The sequence below is a fragment of the Gymnoscopelus microlampas genome (assembly GCF_963454915.1).
Source record: "Gymnoscopelus microlampas genome assembly, chromosome: 21".
Lineage (NCBI taxonomy): Eukaryota > Metazoa > Chordata > Actinopteri > Myctophiformes > Myctophidae > Gymnoscopelus > Gymnoscopelus microlampas.
The window spans coordinates 32,650,738-32,673,526 of record NC_139958.1 but is presented as its reverse complement, the minus strand read 5'-3'; the positions used below and the strand labels follow the sequence as shown (position 1 = coordinate 32,673,526).

General features: G+C 42.7%; 1 protein-coding gene across 1 annotated transcript in view; it reads right to left on the bottom strand.

Annotated features, from left to right (window-relative positions):
- Positions 1–22,789, bottom strand: part of LOC311037909 (uncharacterized protein) — a gene marked incomplete at both ends in the record, with an annotated part of 166,608 nt that overhangs the window by 95,794 nt on the left and 48,025 nt on the right. Inside the window, 5 exons of the mRNA XM_084047205.1 lie at positions 4,478–4,561; positions 6,065–6,196; positions 9,879–10,071; positions 12,036–12,194; positions 13,478–13,625. Of these exons, the coding sequence (XP_083903331.1) occupies positions 4,478–4,561; positions 6,065–6,196; positions 9,879–10,071; positions 12,036–12,194; positions 13,478–13,625 (716 nt within the window). The remainder of the gene's footprint in view (positions 1–4,477; positions 4,562–6,064; positions 6,197–9,878; positions 10,072–12,035; positions 12,195–13,477; positions 13,626–22,789) is intronic.

The following is a 22,789-nucleotide window of genomic DNA, read 5'->3' as shown; positions in this document are numbered from 1 at the left end:
AACAACAGACCCCCACAATCAGACATGTTACGCTTCAAAGAGCAGGGGAAGCAGACCCCGGCGAAAAGGAAAACAGAAACATCTTGTTAATGTGGGTGGTGCTATTTTTAAACCCTGCACGTGTTGGGTCTGTGTGGGGGAGCGGAATGGACACAAGAGGCAGGACCTGATGTACCTCTTATTTCAGGCCGGTCTGGACTTGTGTTCTGTGTGTGCGCGTCCCGGGGTATGAGGGGTGGGGGGGGGGGGGGTGTTAATGAAAAACAGGCTGAAGGGAGAGAGAGGGGGGAGGGCAAAGACGGAGCCAAATAAAATATTATATTTAGACATGCATAGATAAGAAACGTTACGTTCAGTGACGGAGAGACAGGAAGGGAACAGGGAACAAGGAACAGGGAACAGGGACAGGAACATAGAGAGGGAGGGAGAGAGAGAGTGAGTACTTCAAAAAAGGAAGCAAGAAGCAAAGAGGAACAGAAGTACAGTGGTTATAGACACACAGAAACAAGGGAGCGAAAGAGAATGTGGCAAACAGACGTCAAAAAAACGTAGTGAAACTCAATTCAAATTGATGAAAGGGGGAAAGACACAGAAAAATGTATCTTTTAATTATAATAACTCCAAGGGTCTATGTGTAACCAAATGGACTCTTGTAAGTCCATTTGGTTACATTTGGAGACTCTCTACTAAAAGGTATGTAAAGTCATGCAGACTAACAAAGCGACAGGACCGGGTGGAATGTGTGCATTTCTCCTAAAAACGCTTGCGGTGTGGAACTAACACCAGCATGGCATCGTCTTTTCAAGGTTGACAGCCAGGTTGATCTATTGACACCCATACGGTGCTAGAACTTTGAGGGGGGAAACCTATTATAGTTCCAATTCCCAGACAGTCCTGTCCACTAGAGAATAATGCTTATTATAGGCCAGTGGGATTAATGAAAGGAAAATGAGGAGATGTGTGGTGGATCCCAGGTCTATGACCATGATCACCATACGTGGTCCTAACATCAAACAGGTCCCCTCGTATAAATATCTGGGAGTACAGATCGACACTCAATGTGACAAGTGTGTGTGCAAAAATACACCAGCGCCTTCATTTTCTCCGCAGGCTTAGACACTTTGGAGTACGCAGAAATATAATAGCGCTAGTATAGAGTCCATCATAAGTTTAAATCTGATTGGTCAAAATGGCGGGGAAGATTATGGGTAAGTCTACAGGTGATGAATGGAGGGTGCTGACAAATTTCTCCTCGGAGACAAAATAAAGTATTGAACCTCTCTACAAACGTCTGCAAAATGATGTCTACAAACATTTGTAAACTCAGAGTAAAACTCAGGCTCAGGATTCTGCAGTGGAAGCAAATACTGTACATCAGAGACAGACAGACAGAGTCAAACTAGGTGATTAAGAGACAGACAGACAGACAAAGAACTGGCAAACATCAGGCCACAAAGACGAGCTTCAAGACGGCGCGGCCAGAGTACAAAGGGATATTTTACTGACAGGAGAGAGAGAGAGAGGCCTCGCGTGTTTCTGTATACTTTACTCTCCATAACAGGAACCAGTCAGAGGACTGTAAGTGTTCTATAGTATGACATTGGCATCCTCGGTGCCATCCCGCTGAATCCACTTAGCGCCAGGTGGAGCTGGCAGGAGACGGTGCGTTGGCACCGCACACCGCGGTATGGTCTAACGCGTGTTATGAAGCTCGCGATCGCAATCAGCCTTTTGGCCATTCGCTATTACTGTAAAGAGAACCAGACAGTCTGATGAGTTAAGACGTTTTACAATCAAGACGAAAAAATTCAAATAGAACCCTGCTACAGTATGTTTTCTTTTCATTTCCAAGCGCACGTTCCTTGACCGAGTTTTTCATTCCGGCCGCACACCGACGCCAACAATGCGTTTTATGTTTAAAGTGCCAATGCAAAAACAACCTCTGCGTTTCAGGGAGTGCATTTTCCTGTTTTTGAATTTGGGATTTTTAGAAAACCAAAGCGACGCTGAGACAAAACAAAACGACAGCCTGATTATGCTACACACAGTGGAAAAAACCACAAAGCAAACGGCGCATGATTGCATATTTACAACGAGAATCCTGAACATTTGGCGCTGACGAGGTTGCTTATCCGTATCCAAGATGGGAAATTAAATCAGATAGAGGCTGTCAACAACATTCCCTTGACATGAGATGTAAAAACACGCCTCCAACTTTAACCACTTAAACCCTACTGTATACTCCATTGACCCGAGTCATTCAGGGGTCTGTTATAGGCCCACATGTATGTCCCCCTCTTCTTTTTTTTCCCTCTACACCAAAATGTCTTTGACATAAATAGGTGGCGAATGTTGGCCCCCCCCAGAATAGCGACGTTAGGGTTCGTGTGGTTAACGAGCATAAGCAGACATTTACAGGCCACAGCCAGTGATCAGCCACAAGACAGATGGAGGAGAAGGCCTGGCAGGGCAGTGTTTAACTGCTTTGTTTTCTGTAAAGCACTTAGTGACCAATTTATGAACAAGTTTCACTTGGCAACGGGAAAGGAACCGAGGAAAATGGATGGACAGACAACACACACACACACATAAGACAACAGCCACACCAAGGCACATGCACCCACCGCACAAGCAATGACTTGCGTATTTACAGCGAGAATCCTGAGACATTGGCGCTGACGACGAGGCTGCTTATCCGTATCCAAGAGTAAATGGAATCAGATAGTGGCTGTCAATAACTTTTCCATTAACACAAGATGTAAAAAAAAAAAAGACGCCTCCGACTTTAACAAGCGCACGGAGACGTTTAGCAGGCCACACAGCGGGGGCCAACGATCAGTCACGAGGCAGATGGAGAAGAGGCCAGACATGCTAGTGTTTAACCATTTAAACCCATGTATACTTAACCGGAATCCCCCAGGGGTCTATGCTGGGCTCCCTTCCTTTGTCCCCCTCTACAGCAAGTATCTTCTCCGAAAATAGCCAATCTACAAGATCACAACGCGTCGCAATGTTCGCCCCCCCCCCCCCCCACAGAAAATGGATTCATTGGGTTCATGTGGTTAAGTGCTTTGTTCTGTACAACACTTAGTGACCAATTTATCAACAAAGTTTCACTTGGCAACGACAACACAACATGCGCAACACGTGGGCGGACCCACCCACACACCAAGCATGTGCGTGCGCAAAAACACACTCTCACACACATTCACGCACACACACACACACACACTGGGGGGGACAAGAATCGGACAGCTGCGGCCGCCGGCCTCAGACGCCCGAGTGCCCCGCCTCCTTTCTCTCCAAGCTAATTAACGACAGATGAGGGCCTGCGTCAAAAACAAAACACTGTGCTGGGTGTTTTTTTACAGACATAGATTCATGAGAAATGAAGTTCGAGAAAGCAGACTTAGCAGTGGTTAGGGTGCCTGGCTGGAGCTGCCTTCCTGCAGATGGGATTAAAAAAAAACTACCGCTAAACTGTGTCCACTCCCTCCAAAACACACAAATAACCCTCAAACTTAATAGACCCGACTCAAAGGTCTCGGCTGTGGGACTATTAGGCGATGTTTGCATTGTTTGAGTGAATCATGTTGATCAGCGGGTTCTCTGGACCAGCCCACCTCCATTTGAGGTGAATGGGTAGACAGAATGTCCCCGGTTCGCCTCCCCGGCCTCGGTCTATGTGTCAAAGTGTCCCCAAGCAACCTTAAGCCCCCCCCCCCCCCCCCCCCCGACTCCCTGGGAAGCAAAGCAGCAGCAAATCACGTGATCGCAAAATCATGGTTCGATTTGGGAAAATGGCTGCTTTCTGTTGTTGTGAGGGGCGAAAACCACCCCTCACTCAACTGCCCATATCTATGAAATGCATTATTGCGGCGGCACTTTTTTTTTTTCCGAGTCTATGAGACCCCTCTACGTCTTTTAAAGTGATCGGCGGGTGGCTCGTTGTGAAGAATGATATTCTATGATTAGGATCGTGAAAACTTGGAAATTGCTGGCAAGGGCAGCATAGACGATATTTTTTTCTGGTAGTTAATGAGTTCAATAAATCATACGATTGTATTTAACATTAATGATCCGAAAGCCAGATGTATATTTGGTTGAGCGCCGGTGTCATGCACCGAAAATAGCCGATCGACAAGTTCACACAGGTTTGCTAAATCGGTGCGCCACACATGCAAGAAAATATATGAGGCTCTTAAAAGTCATGATTTAATTTCAAGCTCCCCCCCACACTGGAAATGGTTGATATGCAGCATTTGAATGAGAACTGCTGTGGTATGAAGTGATTTTCGATGAATTGAGTACAAAGGACCCCAATAGAAACTAGCCATAGTGCTTTCTTGGATTTAAAATCCTCTTAACAGACCTTGTATTGAACTGTACTTCCCTGTGCTTGTCTTTGCAAACTGTTAATAAAGTATTCAATCAATCAATGCTACATTTTGAGCACCGTGCTTTCAGTCTTACTCACCTTCCTGTCCACATCTAAGAAGGAACCTGCCTTTGAGTCTCCCAAAAATCCCATCTCCAGGTCATTTGAGGACAGCAGAAGCTCCTTGATATAGAAACAGAGAGGGGAAGAAGTAAATAAATAAATAAAATGAGAATAAATGTACAGTTCAGGGACAAACCAATTAGACAGGCAAACAATCTTTAAGCTGTATTAAAGGACAACTTTGGTTTTTTACAACCAAGGTTTATATTTTAGCTTGTAATTAAAGTAAATAAATGATGTGTAATTTTTTTTCCATTTACTGCTTTCTATAGTTTTAGCATTTTTTGCAATATTTTTTACAGTGGGCGGGGGCATTCTGTCCGGTGGCTAAATATGCCTTTTTTACACAATAAAAAAGGTCCGGCTGTCTGAGATGGCCAGATGTGAGTTATTGGGGGCTAGAAGAGCTACTGTAAATAATAATAAAGAAAACGCCGGGTTAATGTGTTAAAAAAATGCATATTTAGCCACCGGACAGAATGCCCCCGCCCACTGTGAAAACACTGTAAAAAAGATTGTGAAAATTGCTAAAACTATAGAAAGCAGTAAATTTAAATTTTTTAACACTCATCTTTTATTTACTTTAATTACAATCTAAAACATAAACATTGGTTGTAAAAAACCAAAGTTGTCCTTTAAATGCACCTGATGGGTTGAACAGCACAGGTGAACTCTTACAGGTTCATTAGGCCTCTCTCAGTGTGAAATTAACAATCTGTATTCTCCATTATTTGAAACACATATGTGGGTATTATGTTGAGTGTCAGGGTCTGCCATTGTCTTGTTGGTGCAAACAACACAGGTATCAGAATAGGCACTGAGCACAGCAGCAATTTTGGAAAGAAATTGGGCCTTCTTCATAGGTGTTACCAATGACACTAATAAAGGCTCTGTTCCATTTAGTGTAGCACAGTCGTTCTCAAACCTTTTAATTTCAAGGACCCCCATAACTCTGAGAGTGTACAAATGGAACCAAATGGGTCCATTTGGTTCCATTTGTACACACTCAGAGTTACACACCCGTAAGGGGCCATTTGCAACCCCCTCAAGGAACCATGAGGGTCCCTGGACCACACTTTGAGACCCACTGGTGTAGCAGAGTGTTTCCAGTGTTTGCCGGAACGAGGGATAAGCACGCACATCCTAAAAGCAGTTCATCGGGTTCTGGACAACAATACGTACATGAGAAAAAGAGGGGAAGTCCGCACACCGTTTGAGCTCCCAGTGGAAGAGTCTTTTTATTTGTTAGGCAACGTTTCGACCGTAGCCGGTCTTCATCAGGTCTTGATCAAGACCTGATGAAGACCGGCTATGGCCTTCCCCTCTTTTTCTCTGTTTCCTGTGAGCCAACATGCACAATATCAGCACCCCGACTCTGCTTGACCAGAATGGAACAGAGCCTTCATTAGCATCATTGGTAACACCTGTGACGAAAGTAAGGAAGAGGCCCAGTTCCTTTATCGATTCCCTTCCTCCCCCATTCTCACGTAATAGGGCGCGATGTCACTGTAGATAAAAGAATGTCCTCTGTAAAGATTTGCCTTTTCTCTCTCTCTGTCTCACCTCCAGGGTGTCATCGGTGCGGGTGGAGCGCGGTGGCTTGGTCGTCGCACCACACCTGGGTGGGTGCAGGGTGCAGTGGTCCCGGGCGGCGCCGGGGTCCCCCATCATGAAGCTCAGCTGTCGCAGGTCACCCTGTGCGCACAGGAGGAAGTGATTAAGTGAAATAATGCACTGAGGTTTGCTAAGAAGATGTACTGTAAGCCACACAATGACATGCAATTATATGCCTAGAATCATTAATTGACTATACAGTACATTGCGCTAAACCGCACAGACCAAGTGGATGGCTAGGCTTTTACTTTACTGTAAACTACTTCTATTGTCATTATACAATTTTATTTTGAATCTTATTCTTATCTATCCACTGTTCATCCTGTGTTCTGTCTGTCTGTCTGTCTGTCTGTAGTATAGTATCTGCGCACACATGCACACTCACTTATACATGTGATGTGTGCACACAGATGCATACGCACAGTTTCCACACACATACTCAGGACAGAGCTACAGAGTCTGTAGGCCTTGTGGCCTTATCCAACCCCATCCTCAGACATGGACCTTAGAGACAGTGTTACCTCTGCCTTCGTTCATTCTTTTATAATAGTTTCCCCTTTAGTTACACACACACACACACACACACACACACACACACACACACACACACACACACACACACACACACACACACACACACACACACACACACACACACACACACACACACACACACACACACACACACACACACACACACACACACACACACACACACACACAGTAGGAGGTTACATGAGGCTAAACTGTATAGGTTTCAGTGTACCTGAGGATCTGTCACCCGGCCAAACAGTCATCAACACACCTAGATCTGTCCCTAGGCAATGTTTACTGGAATGTGTCTGTGACTGAGAAGGTCTGGCTGTGTGTGTGTGTGTGTGTGTGTGTGTGTGTGTGTGTGTGTGTGTGTGTGTGTGTGTGTGTGTGTGTGTGTATTTGATGATTTACAAATGAACACTATTGATTTACAAATGAACACTATTGATTTACAAATGAACACTATACTGTAAGTACTGCACTCCTTTATTTTGTGGGGGGGGGGGGATTCTGATACATTGTGTGTATTGTTTATCTCTGCGTATACTGTATAGTAAGTAAGTAAGTAAGTAGCCTTGGGAGCAAACGGTTTCCAAGCCATGTGGCCCATAGGTCAGGAGCCCATCTCCTGTTTTTGTAGCGTGAGGCGGCTTGATGTAGCTAGCACACCCCCTGGACATGATTTAAGTATGTCGCAGGGACTTAAACCCCCAATCCAACCCTTGATGGTGAGGGCCAATCAGGGAGACATTGGGTCCCATTTTTACAGTCTTTGGTATGACCCGGACATGGAGTGGAGCCCCGACCTTTCAATCTCAGGGTAAACACTCTAACCACAAGGCCACTGAGCTGGTTGGTTTACTGTATACTACATACAATATATTGTCGCTTCCTGCTCGAATCTTTAAAAAATAAAAACAAACTCAAACTCATGACATTTTAAGCACACACAGGATGTGCTAACTACACTCCCGGCCACTGCAAATGTCTCACACAGTCCTTTGAGGTTACATCTGCAGGACCCCTTCACTATAACGTGCTGTTGTTGGAACCTGTGCGAGAACACTTTGTGTCTTTCGTATAATGGGGCTTTGGCTTGGTGCCACACGGGTAAAGTAAACGGCCTGCTTGGGAAATAAACACTGTGAAACAGAAGGGAGAGGCTGTCATCGACCGCAGAGGTCTGAACGACGCCGAGAGTGACAGGCTGCAATGAGGCGTCGTTATGTTTAGGCGGCCGCAGCTGAGTGCCAAGAGAGAGAGGCTTGTCTGGGAAGCGTCAGGTCGCTAGTTTCGAAGTGTCCCCGAGCAAGACACTTAACCCATTAAGGCCTGAGGCTGATTCCACGAATGTCTTCTAAATCCTAACAGTTTTCTGAAAAACGTGTGTTTCTATGTCGGTGGTTCTCAAACCTTTTCATGTCAAGGACCCCCAAAATTATATGTATTTGGCCGCGGACCCCCCCTTCCCCTCCCCTTCTCAAAATATGTTGTTGAAGGGACCCCCAGAAGCAAAGATTTGAGTTACAAATGTTCGCTTACATTTTTTAAAATACATTTATAAATATAACATTTTCACAATTTTTCAAAAATAGCAGATCTACAAGCTCATAGCGCGGCACTCGGTGCCGCGCTATGAGCTTGTAGATCTGCGATTTTTGAATAACCAAAGAAATCCTAAAATGACACGGATGCGTTCCCTATACATGTATACTTCAAAGCACGTTGAGAAAATAGCAGATCTACAAGCTCACAAAGTGATGCAACCGTTAGTTTATTTTTCCCTTTCTTTTTTTTCTAAATAAACATGGATGCCAGGTTCCCTGTGCACTCATCTGAGCCATCTGAGTAGCCATCAGCTGGGTGAAAACTGTGACGGCAACTTCCCCTTCCCCCGGGGATCAGAAAAGGCTCCCTTTCCTTTAATGCGCGACACAGCCAAAGCAGACTGAAGAGTGAAAGCTGTCGCCACCAGCGAGGAAGCGTTTTTTGACTCGTGTGGTTTTGATGCATTCTGATGTCCGCTGAGAGCTCTCACCGCGGGAAGCGAGGTGGTGGAGAATCCATCTCCAGCGGTGCTAAGCGTAAATGCAGATGTGTGATGTTCTGTATGACCTCTCCTGACCCCCCATGGAGATACGGCCGTAAAAGCTCATCCTTCATAAACTTCACTTAGCGCCCCCTGGAGAGTTGGGAGTCTGGGCCAGCTTGAAGTTGTTGTACGCACGGTACTGTACGTCGACTGTAAAATATATACTGTAAAATCCCTCTATGCTGTTACTTTAATCCAGAGAGTGTTAAAAGTAACCAAATGGACCCTTGAGTGTCCAATTGCTTACAATTCGTACACGCTCTGACTCAGAAATGGATAAATAAACACTGAGTTTGCTGAGTATATATTACAGCGTTTCCTTGTTTTTGTTTTTATGACAACATGCAGATTTGTGTTTCATTTCCGCACCTGCCTCTGTCCCCGTTTTGCCCCAGTTATGGTTTCAATGTATTCTAAAACATAACTTCAGCCCCATACATTTCGGCCATTTGAAAATAGCCGATCTACAAGCTCACGATGCGTCGCGATTGTGAGCTTGTAGATCGTCTATTTTCAAAAGATTTTGAAAAAAATATATGGGACTTTCTGCATAAGGAGTACTTCTTACTTTTGGTACTTTGAGTACATTTTGATGCCAGTACTTTTGTACTTGTACTCAAGCACATTTTGAATTCCAGACTTTTACTCGTAACAGAGTATTTCTGTATTGCAGTAGGCCTATTGATACTTTTACTTGAGTACTTTTTCCAAGGGGAAACACTTATAAAAGAATGAACAAAGGCAGAGGTATTGGTTGTTACACTGTCTGTAAGGTCCCTGTCTGAGGATGGGGTTGGATAAGGCCACATGGCCTACAGACTCTCTAGCTCTGTTCTGAGTATGTGCGAGCAAACTGCGCATGTACTGTATGCATACGTGTGCACGTGTGTACAAGCGTGTGTGTGTCTGTGTGTGTGTGTGTGTGTGTGTGTGTGTGTGTGTGTGTGTGTGTGTGTGTGTGTGAGTGTGTGTGTGTGTGTGTCTGTCATTAAGCAGCATGTAAACACACTTGACTTTCCCCCCGCATACACAGAAACCGTAGCTTTTGCGTTTTCCGTCTGGCTTTCGCATAAAACATCTGGCGCTTGCATTGGAACAAGCGCGCGAACACAGCCAACGCGGAAATCCCCTTACCTCAAAGGGAGTCTCGAATCCCTCGATGATGCCGCCGACCATGAGCAGCCCGTCGGCAGAGATGTCCATGCCAGGGTACACCCAGTCGACTCTCTCCACCAGGGAACAGTCCACGAAGAGCGACAGGCGCGCAGACGACACGCTGACGGCCACGCGGTGCCAGTCCCCGTTAGACAGGTTACGCACGGGGAACCTGAGAGGAAGACACACAGCGCATGACAGAGACTTGTGAGGTATAGAGGCCGAACCGATGGCAGGTTTTTTGGGGTCTGGTGCTGATTTTGGAGAGTTCTAGACCACAAGTTACCGATGTTTTGACCGATGTTTTATAGCAAAAAGTGCAACATTTTCTAATCAATTTGAAGAAAACTAACTTTGATTCGATTATAGTTTCGATTTCAGAAGATTTTACTTTTAAGAAAACAGGTCAATATAAAATACACATAAAGTGAACGTTATTCTATTTAACCACTTCTTAAGCCCTATTCAAATATTTATATATTATATATTTTGAACATTTTAATAATTCCCAAAATAGAGACACCAGGCTGAAAGTGGTAAAACGTCTGCTACATAATCGCCGGCGATGTCATCAAAAAGGACAAATGATGGCCGATATATTGACCAAAACAATACATCGGTCTGGCTCTCTAACTGATGACGGTACTAATGCTCTATATGAAAGCTAATATTCGACACAGTCAGGCTTTCATTTAAATTCAACTTTGCATGATCATTACACTGTCCACAGCAATGCGTGGCGGGTTATTATAATAATAGGTCCTGTCTGTTTGATTGTGTGTGAGATACATTGAGAATGGAAACAGAAACACTGTAAACCACTTAAACCCTATAGTCCGTTGACCGGTGTCCCTCAGGACTCTGTTCTCGTTTCCCCCTCTACACCAAATCTCTTCACCGAAAATAGCTGATCTACAAGCTTACACCACGTTACGTTGCAATGTGTTGGGAGCTTCGGTCGAATGTTCACCCCATAATGGGGACGCTTGGATTGAACTCTGGTCCATTTGGTGTATAAACCAGCTCTTCAGTAAGACCAAAGTACTGTTAAGTCTGATTTATATTGGCCCGGACGGCTGACGTAGCGGTCTGGGCACCTAGGCTCAATGTAGCCTGACAGCGTGTCGTGGGTTCGAGTCCCAACCCCGACGGCCTTTGCTGTGTGTCACTCCCCATCTCTCTTTCCTGTCAAACTACTGTACTATCCTATCAAGTAATTAACCCACTAAGACCGGGAACGCATCTGTGTCATTTTAGATTTATTTGGCTTTTAAAAAATAGCAGTTATACTTCTAAAAAAATAGCGCTATGAGCTTGTAGATCTGCTATTTTTGAAAAATCGTGAAAATGTGTGCAAACCTTTGAAGATATATATTTTTAAAGCGAACATTTGTAACTCAAATATTTGCGTCTGGGGGTCCCTGGAACAAAATGTTTTACAAATGTTTGCTTTAAATATAAGATTTGCACAAATTTGCACGAAAATAGCTTATTTTTTTAATAACCAAAGACATCTAAAATGACAGCTTAATGGATTAAGGCAGAAAAAAAAGAAAGCCGAAAGTATCACATCTACATGCTCACAACATGAGCTTGTAGACAGGCTATTTTCAGTGTTCAGTGAACACGGCAACCAAGTATAAATCAGACATTACCAAACATGTGTACTTCATGACCAAGTTCACGTCTGCTGTTTGTCAGTGATATATTGCCTCAGTTCCACTCAAGGAAGAGGAACGTGCGGTGCAGCGTGTAGACCCTAAATCACTTCACCTAAGACACAGCCATACACACACATAGGCATGCACGCCAGTGTTGCCAGATTTCTCGAGAGAAATAAGCAACCAGGTTAATGAAAACAAGCCCCAAAAAAGCGACTAGGTCACATGAGCCGTGGACGAATACATATTAATTTGGGGGGTTTCCTTGACATGAAAATATTTGAGAACCACTGGTTTAAACAACATTAAGAAGCAAGCCCAAAAAAACGCAACCACCAATATTTACAAGCAAATTTACAGAAAAACTATCCCAAAGTCACTTATAAGTATAACAAGCAGACATGGCAACACTGATGCTCACATGCATGCACACACACACACACACACACACACACACACACACAGAGAGACTTACTCATAATGCCGCTGCTGTGTGCCTATAAAGATGACAGCATAGGCGCTGACGCGCAGTTGCAGCATGATGTGGTTGTCAGGACCGAGCACGGTGACCACACTGCGCTCCTCTCTCTGTGGACTCCGCAGCTGAAGCAGCAGACTGAATTCATCTGCAAACCTGTAGTGTACACACACACACACACACACACACGTTTTCACATATTGATATTATATTACATATTGTCACTGTCGGGTGGAAACCTTGTATGTCCAAACTAAGCCGTTACTTTTCAGGAAATGGAACGAAAAATGTCAGAAAAGGTGAAAATATCAGATCTACGAGCTTGTATGACGAAATAGGGCATTAAATGACAAAAGAAAACATTAAAAAAATAAGTTTGGACTTTGGAGGTACGAGGTTTCTGCCTGACAGCAACGATATGTTGACTTATAATACTAATAATAATAATACATTGTATTTGTATTGCATTCCCAGAGTGCTACATGGTAAAACACACTATCAATCATAGAAGGTTAAAAAAGCAGGGTTTCCTAAACAAATGTGGTTAAACAACGATTTAACACAAAAACGCCTTCCGAAATAAAAAATGTTTTCAGGCCTATTATTTTAAAAAGAGTCCAGGCTTATTATTATTATTATTGTTATTCCTGCGGTCAAGCACAACATGATCAATATTAGTGAGTTTGGCGCCACAGTCCTATAACCACAATGGAAACAATAGCCCTCAAGCTTTGTTGTGTTTTATCCTTTTGACAGATAATAACGTACAAATATGTTTTACTGCATAATGCCTTTTTGTCAATAAAAATGGCAAACATTCAATCAAGAAGCAACACGCTACTGACGGTTCAGAAGTCAGGGAAAGGCTCAATGACGCATGGCATGAAAGTAAAACTCAACTCAACAGCGTTAAACCCATTCAGTCCAGGAACTCTGTCATTTTAGATTTCTTTGGCTATTAAAAAACTAGCAGATGTACAAGCTCATAGCGCGGCACCGAGTGCCGCGCTATGAGCTTGCACTCTGTTTTTGTATCGTGAAAATTTAAAGCGAACATTTGTAAAATGTTTTGTTCCAGGGACCCCGAGAAGCAAAGATTTGAGTTACAAATGGTCGCTTTAAATATGTACTGTATATATATTCAAAGATTTGCACAAATTTTCACGATTGTTCAAAAAATAGCAGATCTACAAGCCCATAGCGCGGCACTCGGTGCCACACTATGGGCTTGTATATCTGCTATTTTTGAATAGCCAAAGAAATCTAAAAATGACAGAGAATCTAAAAACATTCATTTTTGTAAGGATCCACTTGTTTGTGATTGATGTTAGATCAACAACTTTAATTGTTTTGTACAGTAATGCATTATTTGGACGGTACGAAACTATATATTTACACATAAAGCACAATAAAAAAAGGCAGAGATAAATGAAATGTACCCGTCGGTGGAGAGCTGTTGTAGGGGCAGAGCCAGGGTGGAGTACTGTCCCACCCGTAGGACTGAACACCGGTCCTCCTCCACCGTCATGGAGGCGTTGGTGCCATTGGACACCTGCAGGGACAGTCTGTCCAGGACGTCTACCTCATCTGTGTGGAAGAGAATTCACATGGTCACACATTTTTGACATATTCGTCCAATATAGGAACGCCTAGGGTTAATGTTAACGGACTGTGCCGTTTATGAAACTGTTAAAGGTTTTATGACATTATTATGACATTTTTCGTTTTTTTGGTTTGTTTTAGGACCTCAATTACACCCAAAAAACCTGAACTTTGAACATTCAGTGGAATTTTTTTTCCCCTCAACAGCGAAACCCGCAGGCAAATAGTTTTTTTTTCATTGCAGCTGTAAAGGCCTCAGAAGACAGAGAGAAAATAACCTGCCATGGCTCACTGGGGTGGATTTTTCAATTAAAACATTTTAATACACATTTGAAGGACCATGATAAAGACTTCTAATGTTTTGTAAATCTGAATGTCATGAAACCCTTTAAACCGAGATATTATCGAACGTGAATATCAAACATAATCAGACAGGTCTATACATGCATGTGTTTGTAATTCAGGCTGACCAGAAGCGGCGATAAAATATATCCACCACCGCCGCCGCCAGTGATAAAGATGAATGACCAGAGGGGGGGGGGGATATTAAACGCAGAGGCTTGAATCCCCCCCCCCCCCTTCCTAGCAAATCCAACCTTGAAAGTACCTATACTGTTCTTATAGGACAAAAAAAACAGGAGGAAATGACAACCACCTGCAGCAAAGCAACCATATTATAGTCCTCCTCATTCCTATGGTGGCACTTAAGGAAAAACCTATGCTGTGAAAAGACCACCTCTCTGGTGGCCTTAACCGGCGGAAAACAGCTTCAGGGACCATTGCCTCTCTCACAGCTCTGAGAGAAGGCCGACACAGACTCCAGTCCGTTTTTCCCCCATTTTTTTTTTAAGTACAGCGCCGCGGTGCCCCATACTGCTTGCCATTGTTTCACCTCCCCTCTCTCTCTCATGAGCTCATTTCCTGTCGTTGGGTGCAGCCACAGGAGAGCCTTTTTATGCGCCATATACGCGGTAGAGGCTAAGTGCCATTCGTCATGCCCTGCCCTGTGGTGATGTGTTGTTGTTAAATATTGCATCTGTGGGTTATGAATACAGCCTGTTGATCGGTTTTCGGAGAGAGTGAGTCGGTATTGAAAAAAAGCTGGGGCGTTGTTTTCGGGGTATTGATTGTGTAGTCTTAACTCGGGGACCCATTTTAGCCCCGTTTCAAAAACCCACGCGGGAATTCCACTGTGTGTGAGTCACTAATTAGGCTAACTAACACAGATGGTGCACTTCAACATGGCCCCGTTGACCTTAACCCCTACGCGGCAGAGACAGAGGGCATTGAGGATCTAGCAGGGGCCCACACGAGGCAGGGTATACCTAAAGATATTTAGGGCACCTAAAGACTGGCAGAGCTTCAATATGGACCTCGGTTATTTAACGCAGTGGTTCTCAAACTTTTTCATGTCAAGGACCCCCAAATTGACAGTTACTAGCCCGTGGACCCCCATTTGTAAAGATAAGCCAGGGGACCCCCATAAGAGAAGATTTTTACGGATCTCTAGCAGTGATTCTCAACCATTTTAATTTCAAGGACCCCCAGTTTGACATGCATTTAGGCTAAGGACCCCCATTTAATGGCATTTATATCTCTGGGACCCCAATTCATATTGTAAAATCAATGTTAATTTAACTCTGAGAGTGTACAAATGGAACCAAATGGACCCGTTAGGGTCCATTTGGTTCCATTTGTACACTCTCAGAGTTACAGACCGATAAGGGTCCATTTGGTTCCCATCCATCATTTAGCTGGGGACCCCCTGGAACCCCCTCAAGTACCCCTGGGGGTCCCCGGACCCCACTTTGAGAACCAACGATTTAACTGCATTTAACCCATTATGACCTGAGGCCGATTCTACGAAAGCCTACTCAAATCAGTAGTTCTCACACTTTCAAGATTTAAAAAAAAAACACGTCTAAAATAGCAATGTATTTTAGATGGGTTTTTTAATTTATATATATATATATTTTTGCAGATGTAGGGGTCACGGTGGCGCAGTCGGTAGCGCTGTCGCCTCACAGCTAGAAGGTCCTGGGTTCGTGTTCCTTCCACGCGCTACCCCTGTCAGGTGATAAGAAGCGGCCTGCTCACTCCTCATGCATTGAAGGAGGCATGAGCTCAGTTCTGGGCTCTCCCTAGGCTGGCAGAGGGAGAGTAGCGCCCCGGATTACATAGGCAATTGGCATTGGGTGAAAAAATGGGTTACAAAATCGTGGGATAACATTTTTTTATAAAAACGCGCTGTGAGATTGTAGATCTACATTTTTTTAATTAGCCAGCGCTAAAATGTAAAATTACACAAATATTTTCATGTTTTTAAAGTTAAAGTGGAGTTAAAGTGAATCACAGCTTTTTTTTCTCCACGTGTTGCACTGCGGCACGTTTTGAGCTTCTACATCTGCTAGTTTCGCTATTTCTTTTTTAACCCATTGAGACCTGAAGCCGATTCTACATGTCTCCTAAATCTCAACAGTTTTCTGAAAAACGTATGTTTCTATATCAGTGGTGCTCAATCTTTTTCATGTCAAGGACCCCCAAAATTATATGTATTTGGCCGCGGACCCCCATCAAAATATTTTGTTCCAGGGACCCCCAGAAGCAAAGATTTGAGTTAAAAATGTTCGCTTTAAAAATATATTATGTTCAAAGATTTGCACACATTTTCACGATTTTTCAAAAATAGCAGATATACAAGCTCGTAGCGCGGCACTCGGTGCCGCGCTATGAGCTTGTATATCTGCTATTTTTGAATAGCCCAACGTGTAAAATAATGCTTTTTAGCTCAAATCTAAAAATGAGACAGTTCCAGGTCTTAATGGGTTAATGTGTGAGGACATTTTGTTAAGTTAAAAGCAAAAATGGCAAATTTCTCTATAATGACATGTTCAAAATAAACCCCAACGTTTAAAGTGGTTAAAACACGTTTTTTTTAAGGGTATAAAATGTGCCTCTGTATTGGGAGATGAGTGCATACAAAGTGCTGATATAGCAAATTAAAAACAAATAAAATAACGTTAAATAACATTAAAGTTGTATGTATTGCAATATTAATGTGTCTGTTGTTACAAAATCCCACACCGAGGCACGGTGTACCTTTGGCACACCGGCTTGGGGAACACTGCTCTAGTACAGTGCTTTTCAACCCTTTTCATGTCAAGGACCCCCAACTTGACACTTAGTAACCCACGGACCCCCATTTGAAAATATATGTCAAGGACCCCCATAAGAGAAGATTTTTACGGCTCTAGCAGTGATTTTCAACCATTTTAATTTCAAGGACCCCTAGTTTGACATGCATTAGGGCTACGGACCCCCATTTATGTCTGGGACCCCAATTTATATTGTAAAATCAATGTTAATTTAACTCAGAGTGTACAAATGGAACCAAATGGACCCGTAAGGGTCCATTTGTACACTCTCTGAGTTACAGACCCATAAGGGTCCATTTGGCTCCTAACTATCTATCATTTAGCTGGGGACCACCTGGAATCCTTTCAAGGACCACTGGTGGTCCCCGGACCACTGGTTGAGAACCACTGCTCTAGTAGAAACTAGAATAAAACTCTAAACGGTCACACTACGGTTAGCCGGTGGAATGGTGCCTATCTGGTGTCCTGCTAAGCATTCCAACATACCAGCATTCCAGGGTTCCCGGTGTCCGCCGAGAGACACCGGACCCACTCAGGAGGGGGAACAACAAGGGGAGAGAAAAGGGCTTTCAATTTGAATAATGACTCACTTTGGCAATTTTATCCTTTTAGTTAGCAGGAGGTGTATGGGAGGGCAGGGGTGGAAAAAAGTACTCAAATGTTTTACTCAAGTAAAAGTATCGATACTGCAATGCAATGTGTTCAAAATGTTACTTGAGTAAAAGTACAAAAGTATTGGCATCAAAATGTACTATGAGTACCAAAAGTAAAAGTACTAAAATGTTTGAAAATAGCAGATCTACAAGCTCACAACGCGCCGCGATGCGACGCGTTGTGAGCTTGTAGATCTGCTATTTTCAAATAGCCTAGGTATAAAATAGGACTAAAGTGGTTAATGTATGTTTTATTATTTATATCCGAGTTTTCAAATAATTGTAGTGGAGAAAAAGTACAATGTTTGCCTCTGAGATGTAGTGGAGTAGAAGTAAAATCATTGGAAAAATCATTGGAAATTGAAAATTCTCAAGTTAAGTACAAATACCTCCATTTTTCCCCCCAAAAAGTACAGTACTTGAGTACATGTACTTAGTTACTTTCCACCACTGTGGAAGGGGCTGGGGGGAGGGGGGGGGGGGGGGGGGTCAGCGGGAACGGAAATGAGGTAAAACACAGTTTGAAAGGGGGCTCAGGAACTACAAGAGCTTATAATCCGTCTCACAGATGAAGTCCACATGTTGTGATAGCATCGTGTCTTAGATTTCACTCGGGGGGTCACAGGGATCCCATATCTGACGAGGACAACGTGAACTCAGCTGAATCTCAGATGTTTTAATCTCGCGATCTGTCGGGGAAAAAAAAAACGGCCGTCTTAAACACAGATCTCTAGACAACGCTGCCTTCAGGCTTTGGATCTGCAATTGCTTAGTTTAGATGAGCTGTGGGGGCCTAATGGTGTAATTCGATTTCGATGGACGAACGGACAAGCTCGTTATCTCAAATAGTTATCCGAGATTATAATGGGTGTGAACAATTGGATTGACTGAAAGCAGGGCTTTTTTTAGACCCACCCTGACTGATGGTTTCATTGAATCTGTTGACAAGCCGCTCATACTGTAGAAGTGATTCTTTTCATTTCAAGTTTGATATGGACCCTCATTTGATTTATATATATTCTTTTAATCTCTAGGCCTTCAACGTTTTCAGGCCAAGGACCCCCTAGCTGAGAGAGAGATGAAGCAGTGACCCCCTATATATTGTAAAAAATTGTATTTCAGATAAACTTTTGGTGCTCTTTTTTCCCTCTACACCTACTCTTTGCCAAAAATAGCAGATCTACAAGCTCACAAAGCGCGAGGCATTGTTAGCTTGTAGATCTGCTATTTTTGGCTTTAGTTCTCCTCAGAAAAGGGATGCTAGGGTTCAAGTGGTTAATGTAAAAAAGAAATCATATCACAAAGATTTGGCGGACCCCCTGTAGTAACTCTGAGGAACCCCTAGGCGTCCCGGACCCCCTGTTGAAGACCCCTGCTCTAGGCCCCCCATATATACTGTAAAACTGTTCATTTAACTTTGAGACTGTCCACATGGAACCAAATGGACCCTTATGGGGGTCCATTTGGTTCCATGTGTACACTCTCAGAGTTACAGACTGGTAAGGTTCCATTTGGTTCCTATACTTCCTAACTATCAACCATTTAGCTGCGGACCTCCTGGAATCCACTCAAGGACCCCTTGGGGGTCCCCAAACCCACTTTGAGAACCATGCAGTGGCTTATATAAAGTTGAGCTGAGGAGGTGGAGTTCTGCCATGCTTCCACTTCACAAAATCGTGCTTTATCCCAAGACACAGACATTATCTGACGGATAACAAGGTTATTGAGGCATGTCTCACATTACATAGAAATGGTTTTGTAACAGCGCATATGGCTCCAGATGCTAGTGACACTGATATCCTATTATCAGTACCATGCTCACCCACCCTGACGTTCCTCCCTAAAAAACATGGCTTCAAGACAATTCAACTCTAGAACTGTGTTTTATATTTCATTTTGACTATTTATAGCACCCTTTCTTGAGAAGTTTTTTATAGCTGTATAGTGAGAAGCCAATTTATTTTTCAAAGTTGCTAAGAGCTCTCTTAATACTACTAAAATTGCACATTTTCAACCAGAATTCTTTGTTTAGTTTAGATTTAGAAGGGCTTACGAAGTTGATATGTTCTGGTTGAGACACACCTAGCAATATTGTTTAATGCATTTATGAAAAAGATAGAAGGATTACCAGAGCTTGGGCAGCTTTCCCACCTTTTTTCAAACCAGGAAGTGAGGCAGGGGTCCTTAGGATATAGCTGTCTGTGTATGCCTGATTGCATTTATTATTATAATTTAAAGGGCCAACATTTATGACAAAAAAACATATTTCTAAACAATTATGATAATAATAGTACATTCTTACACCTATGTTATCAATAAGCATGATTAGTTTTTATCTTTGGATGATTTAACAAATATTTTTTAGTGTTTGAGGTTGTTAATCCTTATCTGAGACCAGTGTGTTTTCTAGCACAGGGCAGGTTTAGAAGCATAAACAAACCTGATACTCCCACAATATAGGCAGGACCACGGCCACGTCGCTATGACTCAGACATAACCACAAACAAACCGGATACGCCATACTCTATATAGGCATATATGGAGATCCAGTCGTCCAGACTTAGACACAGATCCGACTGCTATGCCCATATATGGTCATGCGCATATATGGGACAGACCGACTTCAAACTCGGCGGGCGCATCAGCAAAGAATTCGAGGGAGTGCGCTGCGACTGTCGATTCGTTCGGATATACGGTTGTCCAGACCCGGAGAGATCTCCATATATGGGCACAAAAGGAACACAGACAGACAGACAGACAGGTACAACGGGTCTCTGACAAAGCTCCCCGACACTATGACTCGGACATATTGGTCGGATCGGCAGTGCGACGTAGGTGTGAGGACCGCATAACCGTCCAAACTCTGGATTTTGATGGCCGCGTAACGGCCTGAACCTCATCCTTTAAGAAAACATTTTCACCATTTCTTTTTTGGAATGAGTGTGTAATTAGTAATATTTCTTTATGTTTTGTAGGACATATTTCCCAATACTCAAGAGTCTATTGGTCTATGGTCTATTCCATACCCACACACCATCCGACCACGACTACAGATCCCTTAAACATTGATAATCAGGCTAGTCCATCCAGGCTATGAGACTGTGACCATGACTACAGATCAAGAAACAGAGACATTTGGGAAAAGTGAAAAAACAGACCTGCTCCCTCCCTACATATGCCAATGGTCAGTCAGCCCACTGAGGACAAATGGATGAGGACAGACCAATGGACACATAACAAAGTTTTGTTATTTTCAGTCCATATAGGATCATTTATATTTACTGTATAGATATTTATAGAATGTGTTTCCATTTCTCTATTCAAAGTGGATTTGACTAAGAGCAGATTTACACTGTAGGGCCTTTTTATAATCAAAAGAACGTGTCTCCCAGTTTGGTATTTCACTCATAAACCCACATGGGATCAACAAAAGTGCATACTTGTCAATAAAATAAATCTATATATATATACGTATACTCTGTATTTTAGGGAAGGGATATATCCATAAAAAACGTGCTGGAATAGAGACCTGAACCATTTCCCACAACAAAAGGAATGCCGTTGGCATTCTCCAGCCCAGACACACGTAACACACGTCAAGGCAGCCAGGATCCTACAAAAATCAAAAGAACTATAAATGTTTTTTTCTCGTCATCACTGACACGAAATGCCGCACTTTGTTGGAAACCTACAGTATGTTACAAGCAGTGGTGTAAAGTAACTAAGTACATTTACTCAAGTACTGTACTTAAGTACAATTTTGAGGTACTTTTACCTTACCGGAGTATTTTCCAATTGTCTATACTTTTACTCCACTACATCTCAGAGGCAAATATTGTACTTTTTACTCCACTACAATTATTTGACAGCTTTAGTTACTGGTTACTTTGTAGATATACATTATTACATTATGAAACATACATTAACCACTTTAGCCCTATTTTATCCCTAAGCTATTTGAAAATAGCAGATCTACAAGCTCACAACGTGTCGCGGAGCGACGCGTTGTGAGCTTGTAGATCTGCTATTTTCAAACATTTCAGTACTTTCCTTTTGGTACTTTAAGCACATTTTGATACCAAAACTTTTTGTACTTTCACTCAAGTACATTTTGAATTCCGGACTTTTACTTGTAACAGAGTACTTCTACATTGCAGTATTGATACTTTTACTTGAGTAAAACATTTGAGTACTTTTTCCACCACTGGTTTACTGGTTTAAGTAAAGGAAAGACAACTTCTCTATAATAATGATGGCATTCTTTTTGGACACCTCATGGCTGCCTGCTTTGCTCCTGCAGGGCGTCCATCATCACACTGTCGTAGAGACTGCATGGCCTTTATTAACACATAATAAAAAGTATTAACCAAGGGCTCATTATTGTCTTTAATAAGGCGAGCTGCATCTTTAGGAAAGCACCTGGAATTTAACAGCGGCCAGTGGTGTAAAGTAACAACGTTTTTTTTACTCAAGTACTGTACTTACGTTCAATTTTGAGGTACTTTTACTTTACTGGAGTATTTTAAAATGTCAGTACTTTTACCTCTACTTCGATTTGTATTACTAAACAAACTGTACATTAACCACTTAAGCTCTATATCGGCTATTTGAAAATAGACGCGTGGCGACGCATTGTGAGCTTGTAGATCTGCCATTTGAAATGGGTGCTTTTTTGAATGAGTGCTTTTACTTTTGGTACTTTAAGTATATTTTGATGCCAATACTTTTGTACTTTTGCTAAAGTAAATTCTGAAAACCAGACTTTTACTTGTAACACTGTGGTATTGACACTTTTACTCAAGTAAAAAAAACAAAAATAGTACTTCTTCCACCACTGACAGAGGCATCATGCAAAGTGTATGCAGGCAAAATGACACCACCAACACCCATGTTGACTATTTAACCACATGGAGCTTAGCTTAGCATTCCTATCCTGGGCATGTCATAATGGGCCAACATTCGACAAAGAGATTTGATGTAGTGAGAACAAAAGGAGCGGACCCACAGTGACCTACAAGTGTTTTGTTTACCTTTCTTTTATAGTTTTAACTAGTTCTTTCTAATGAAGTAGTTTTTATGTCTGCTCTGTAAAGCGACTTTGAGTATCTAGAAAAGCACTATATAAAATCGTATGTATTATTAGTAGTAGTAGTATAGAGCCATGGAGGACCCCACTCAACTATAGCAGTGGTTCTCAAACATTATAATGTGAAGAATTGATAATTTGGCTGCAGACCCCCCATTTGAAAAGATTTTGTGCCAGGGGCCCCCGAAGAAAAACTGTTCCTCATTTTGCTGTGGATCCCTGCAATCCCCTAAAGCAGTGGTTCTCAACCAGCGG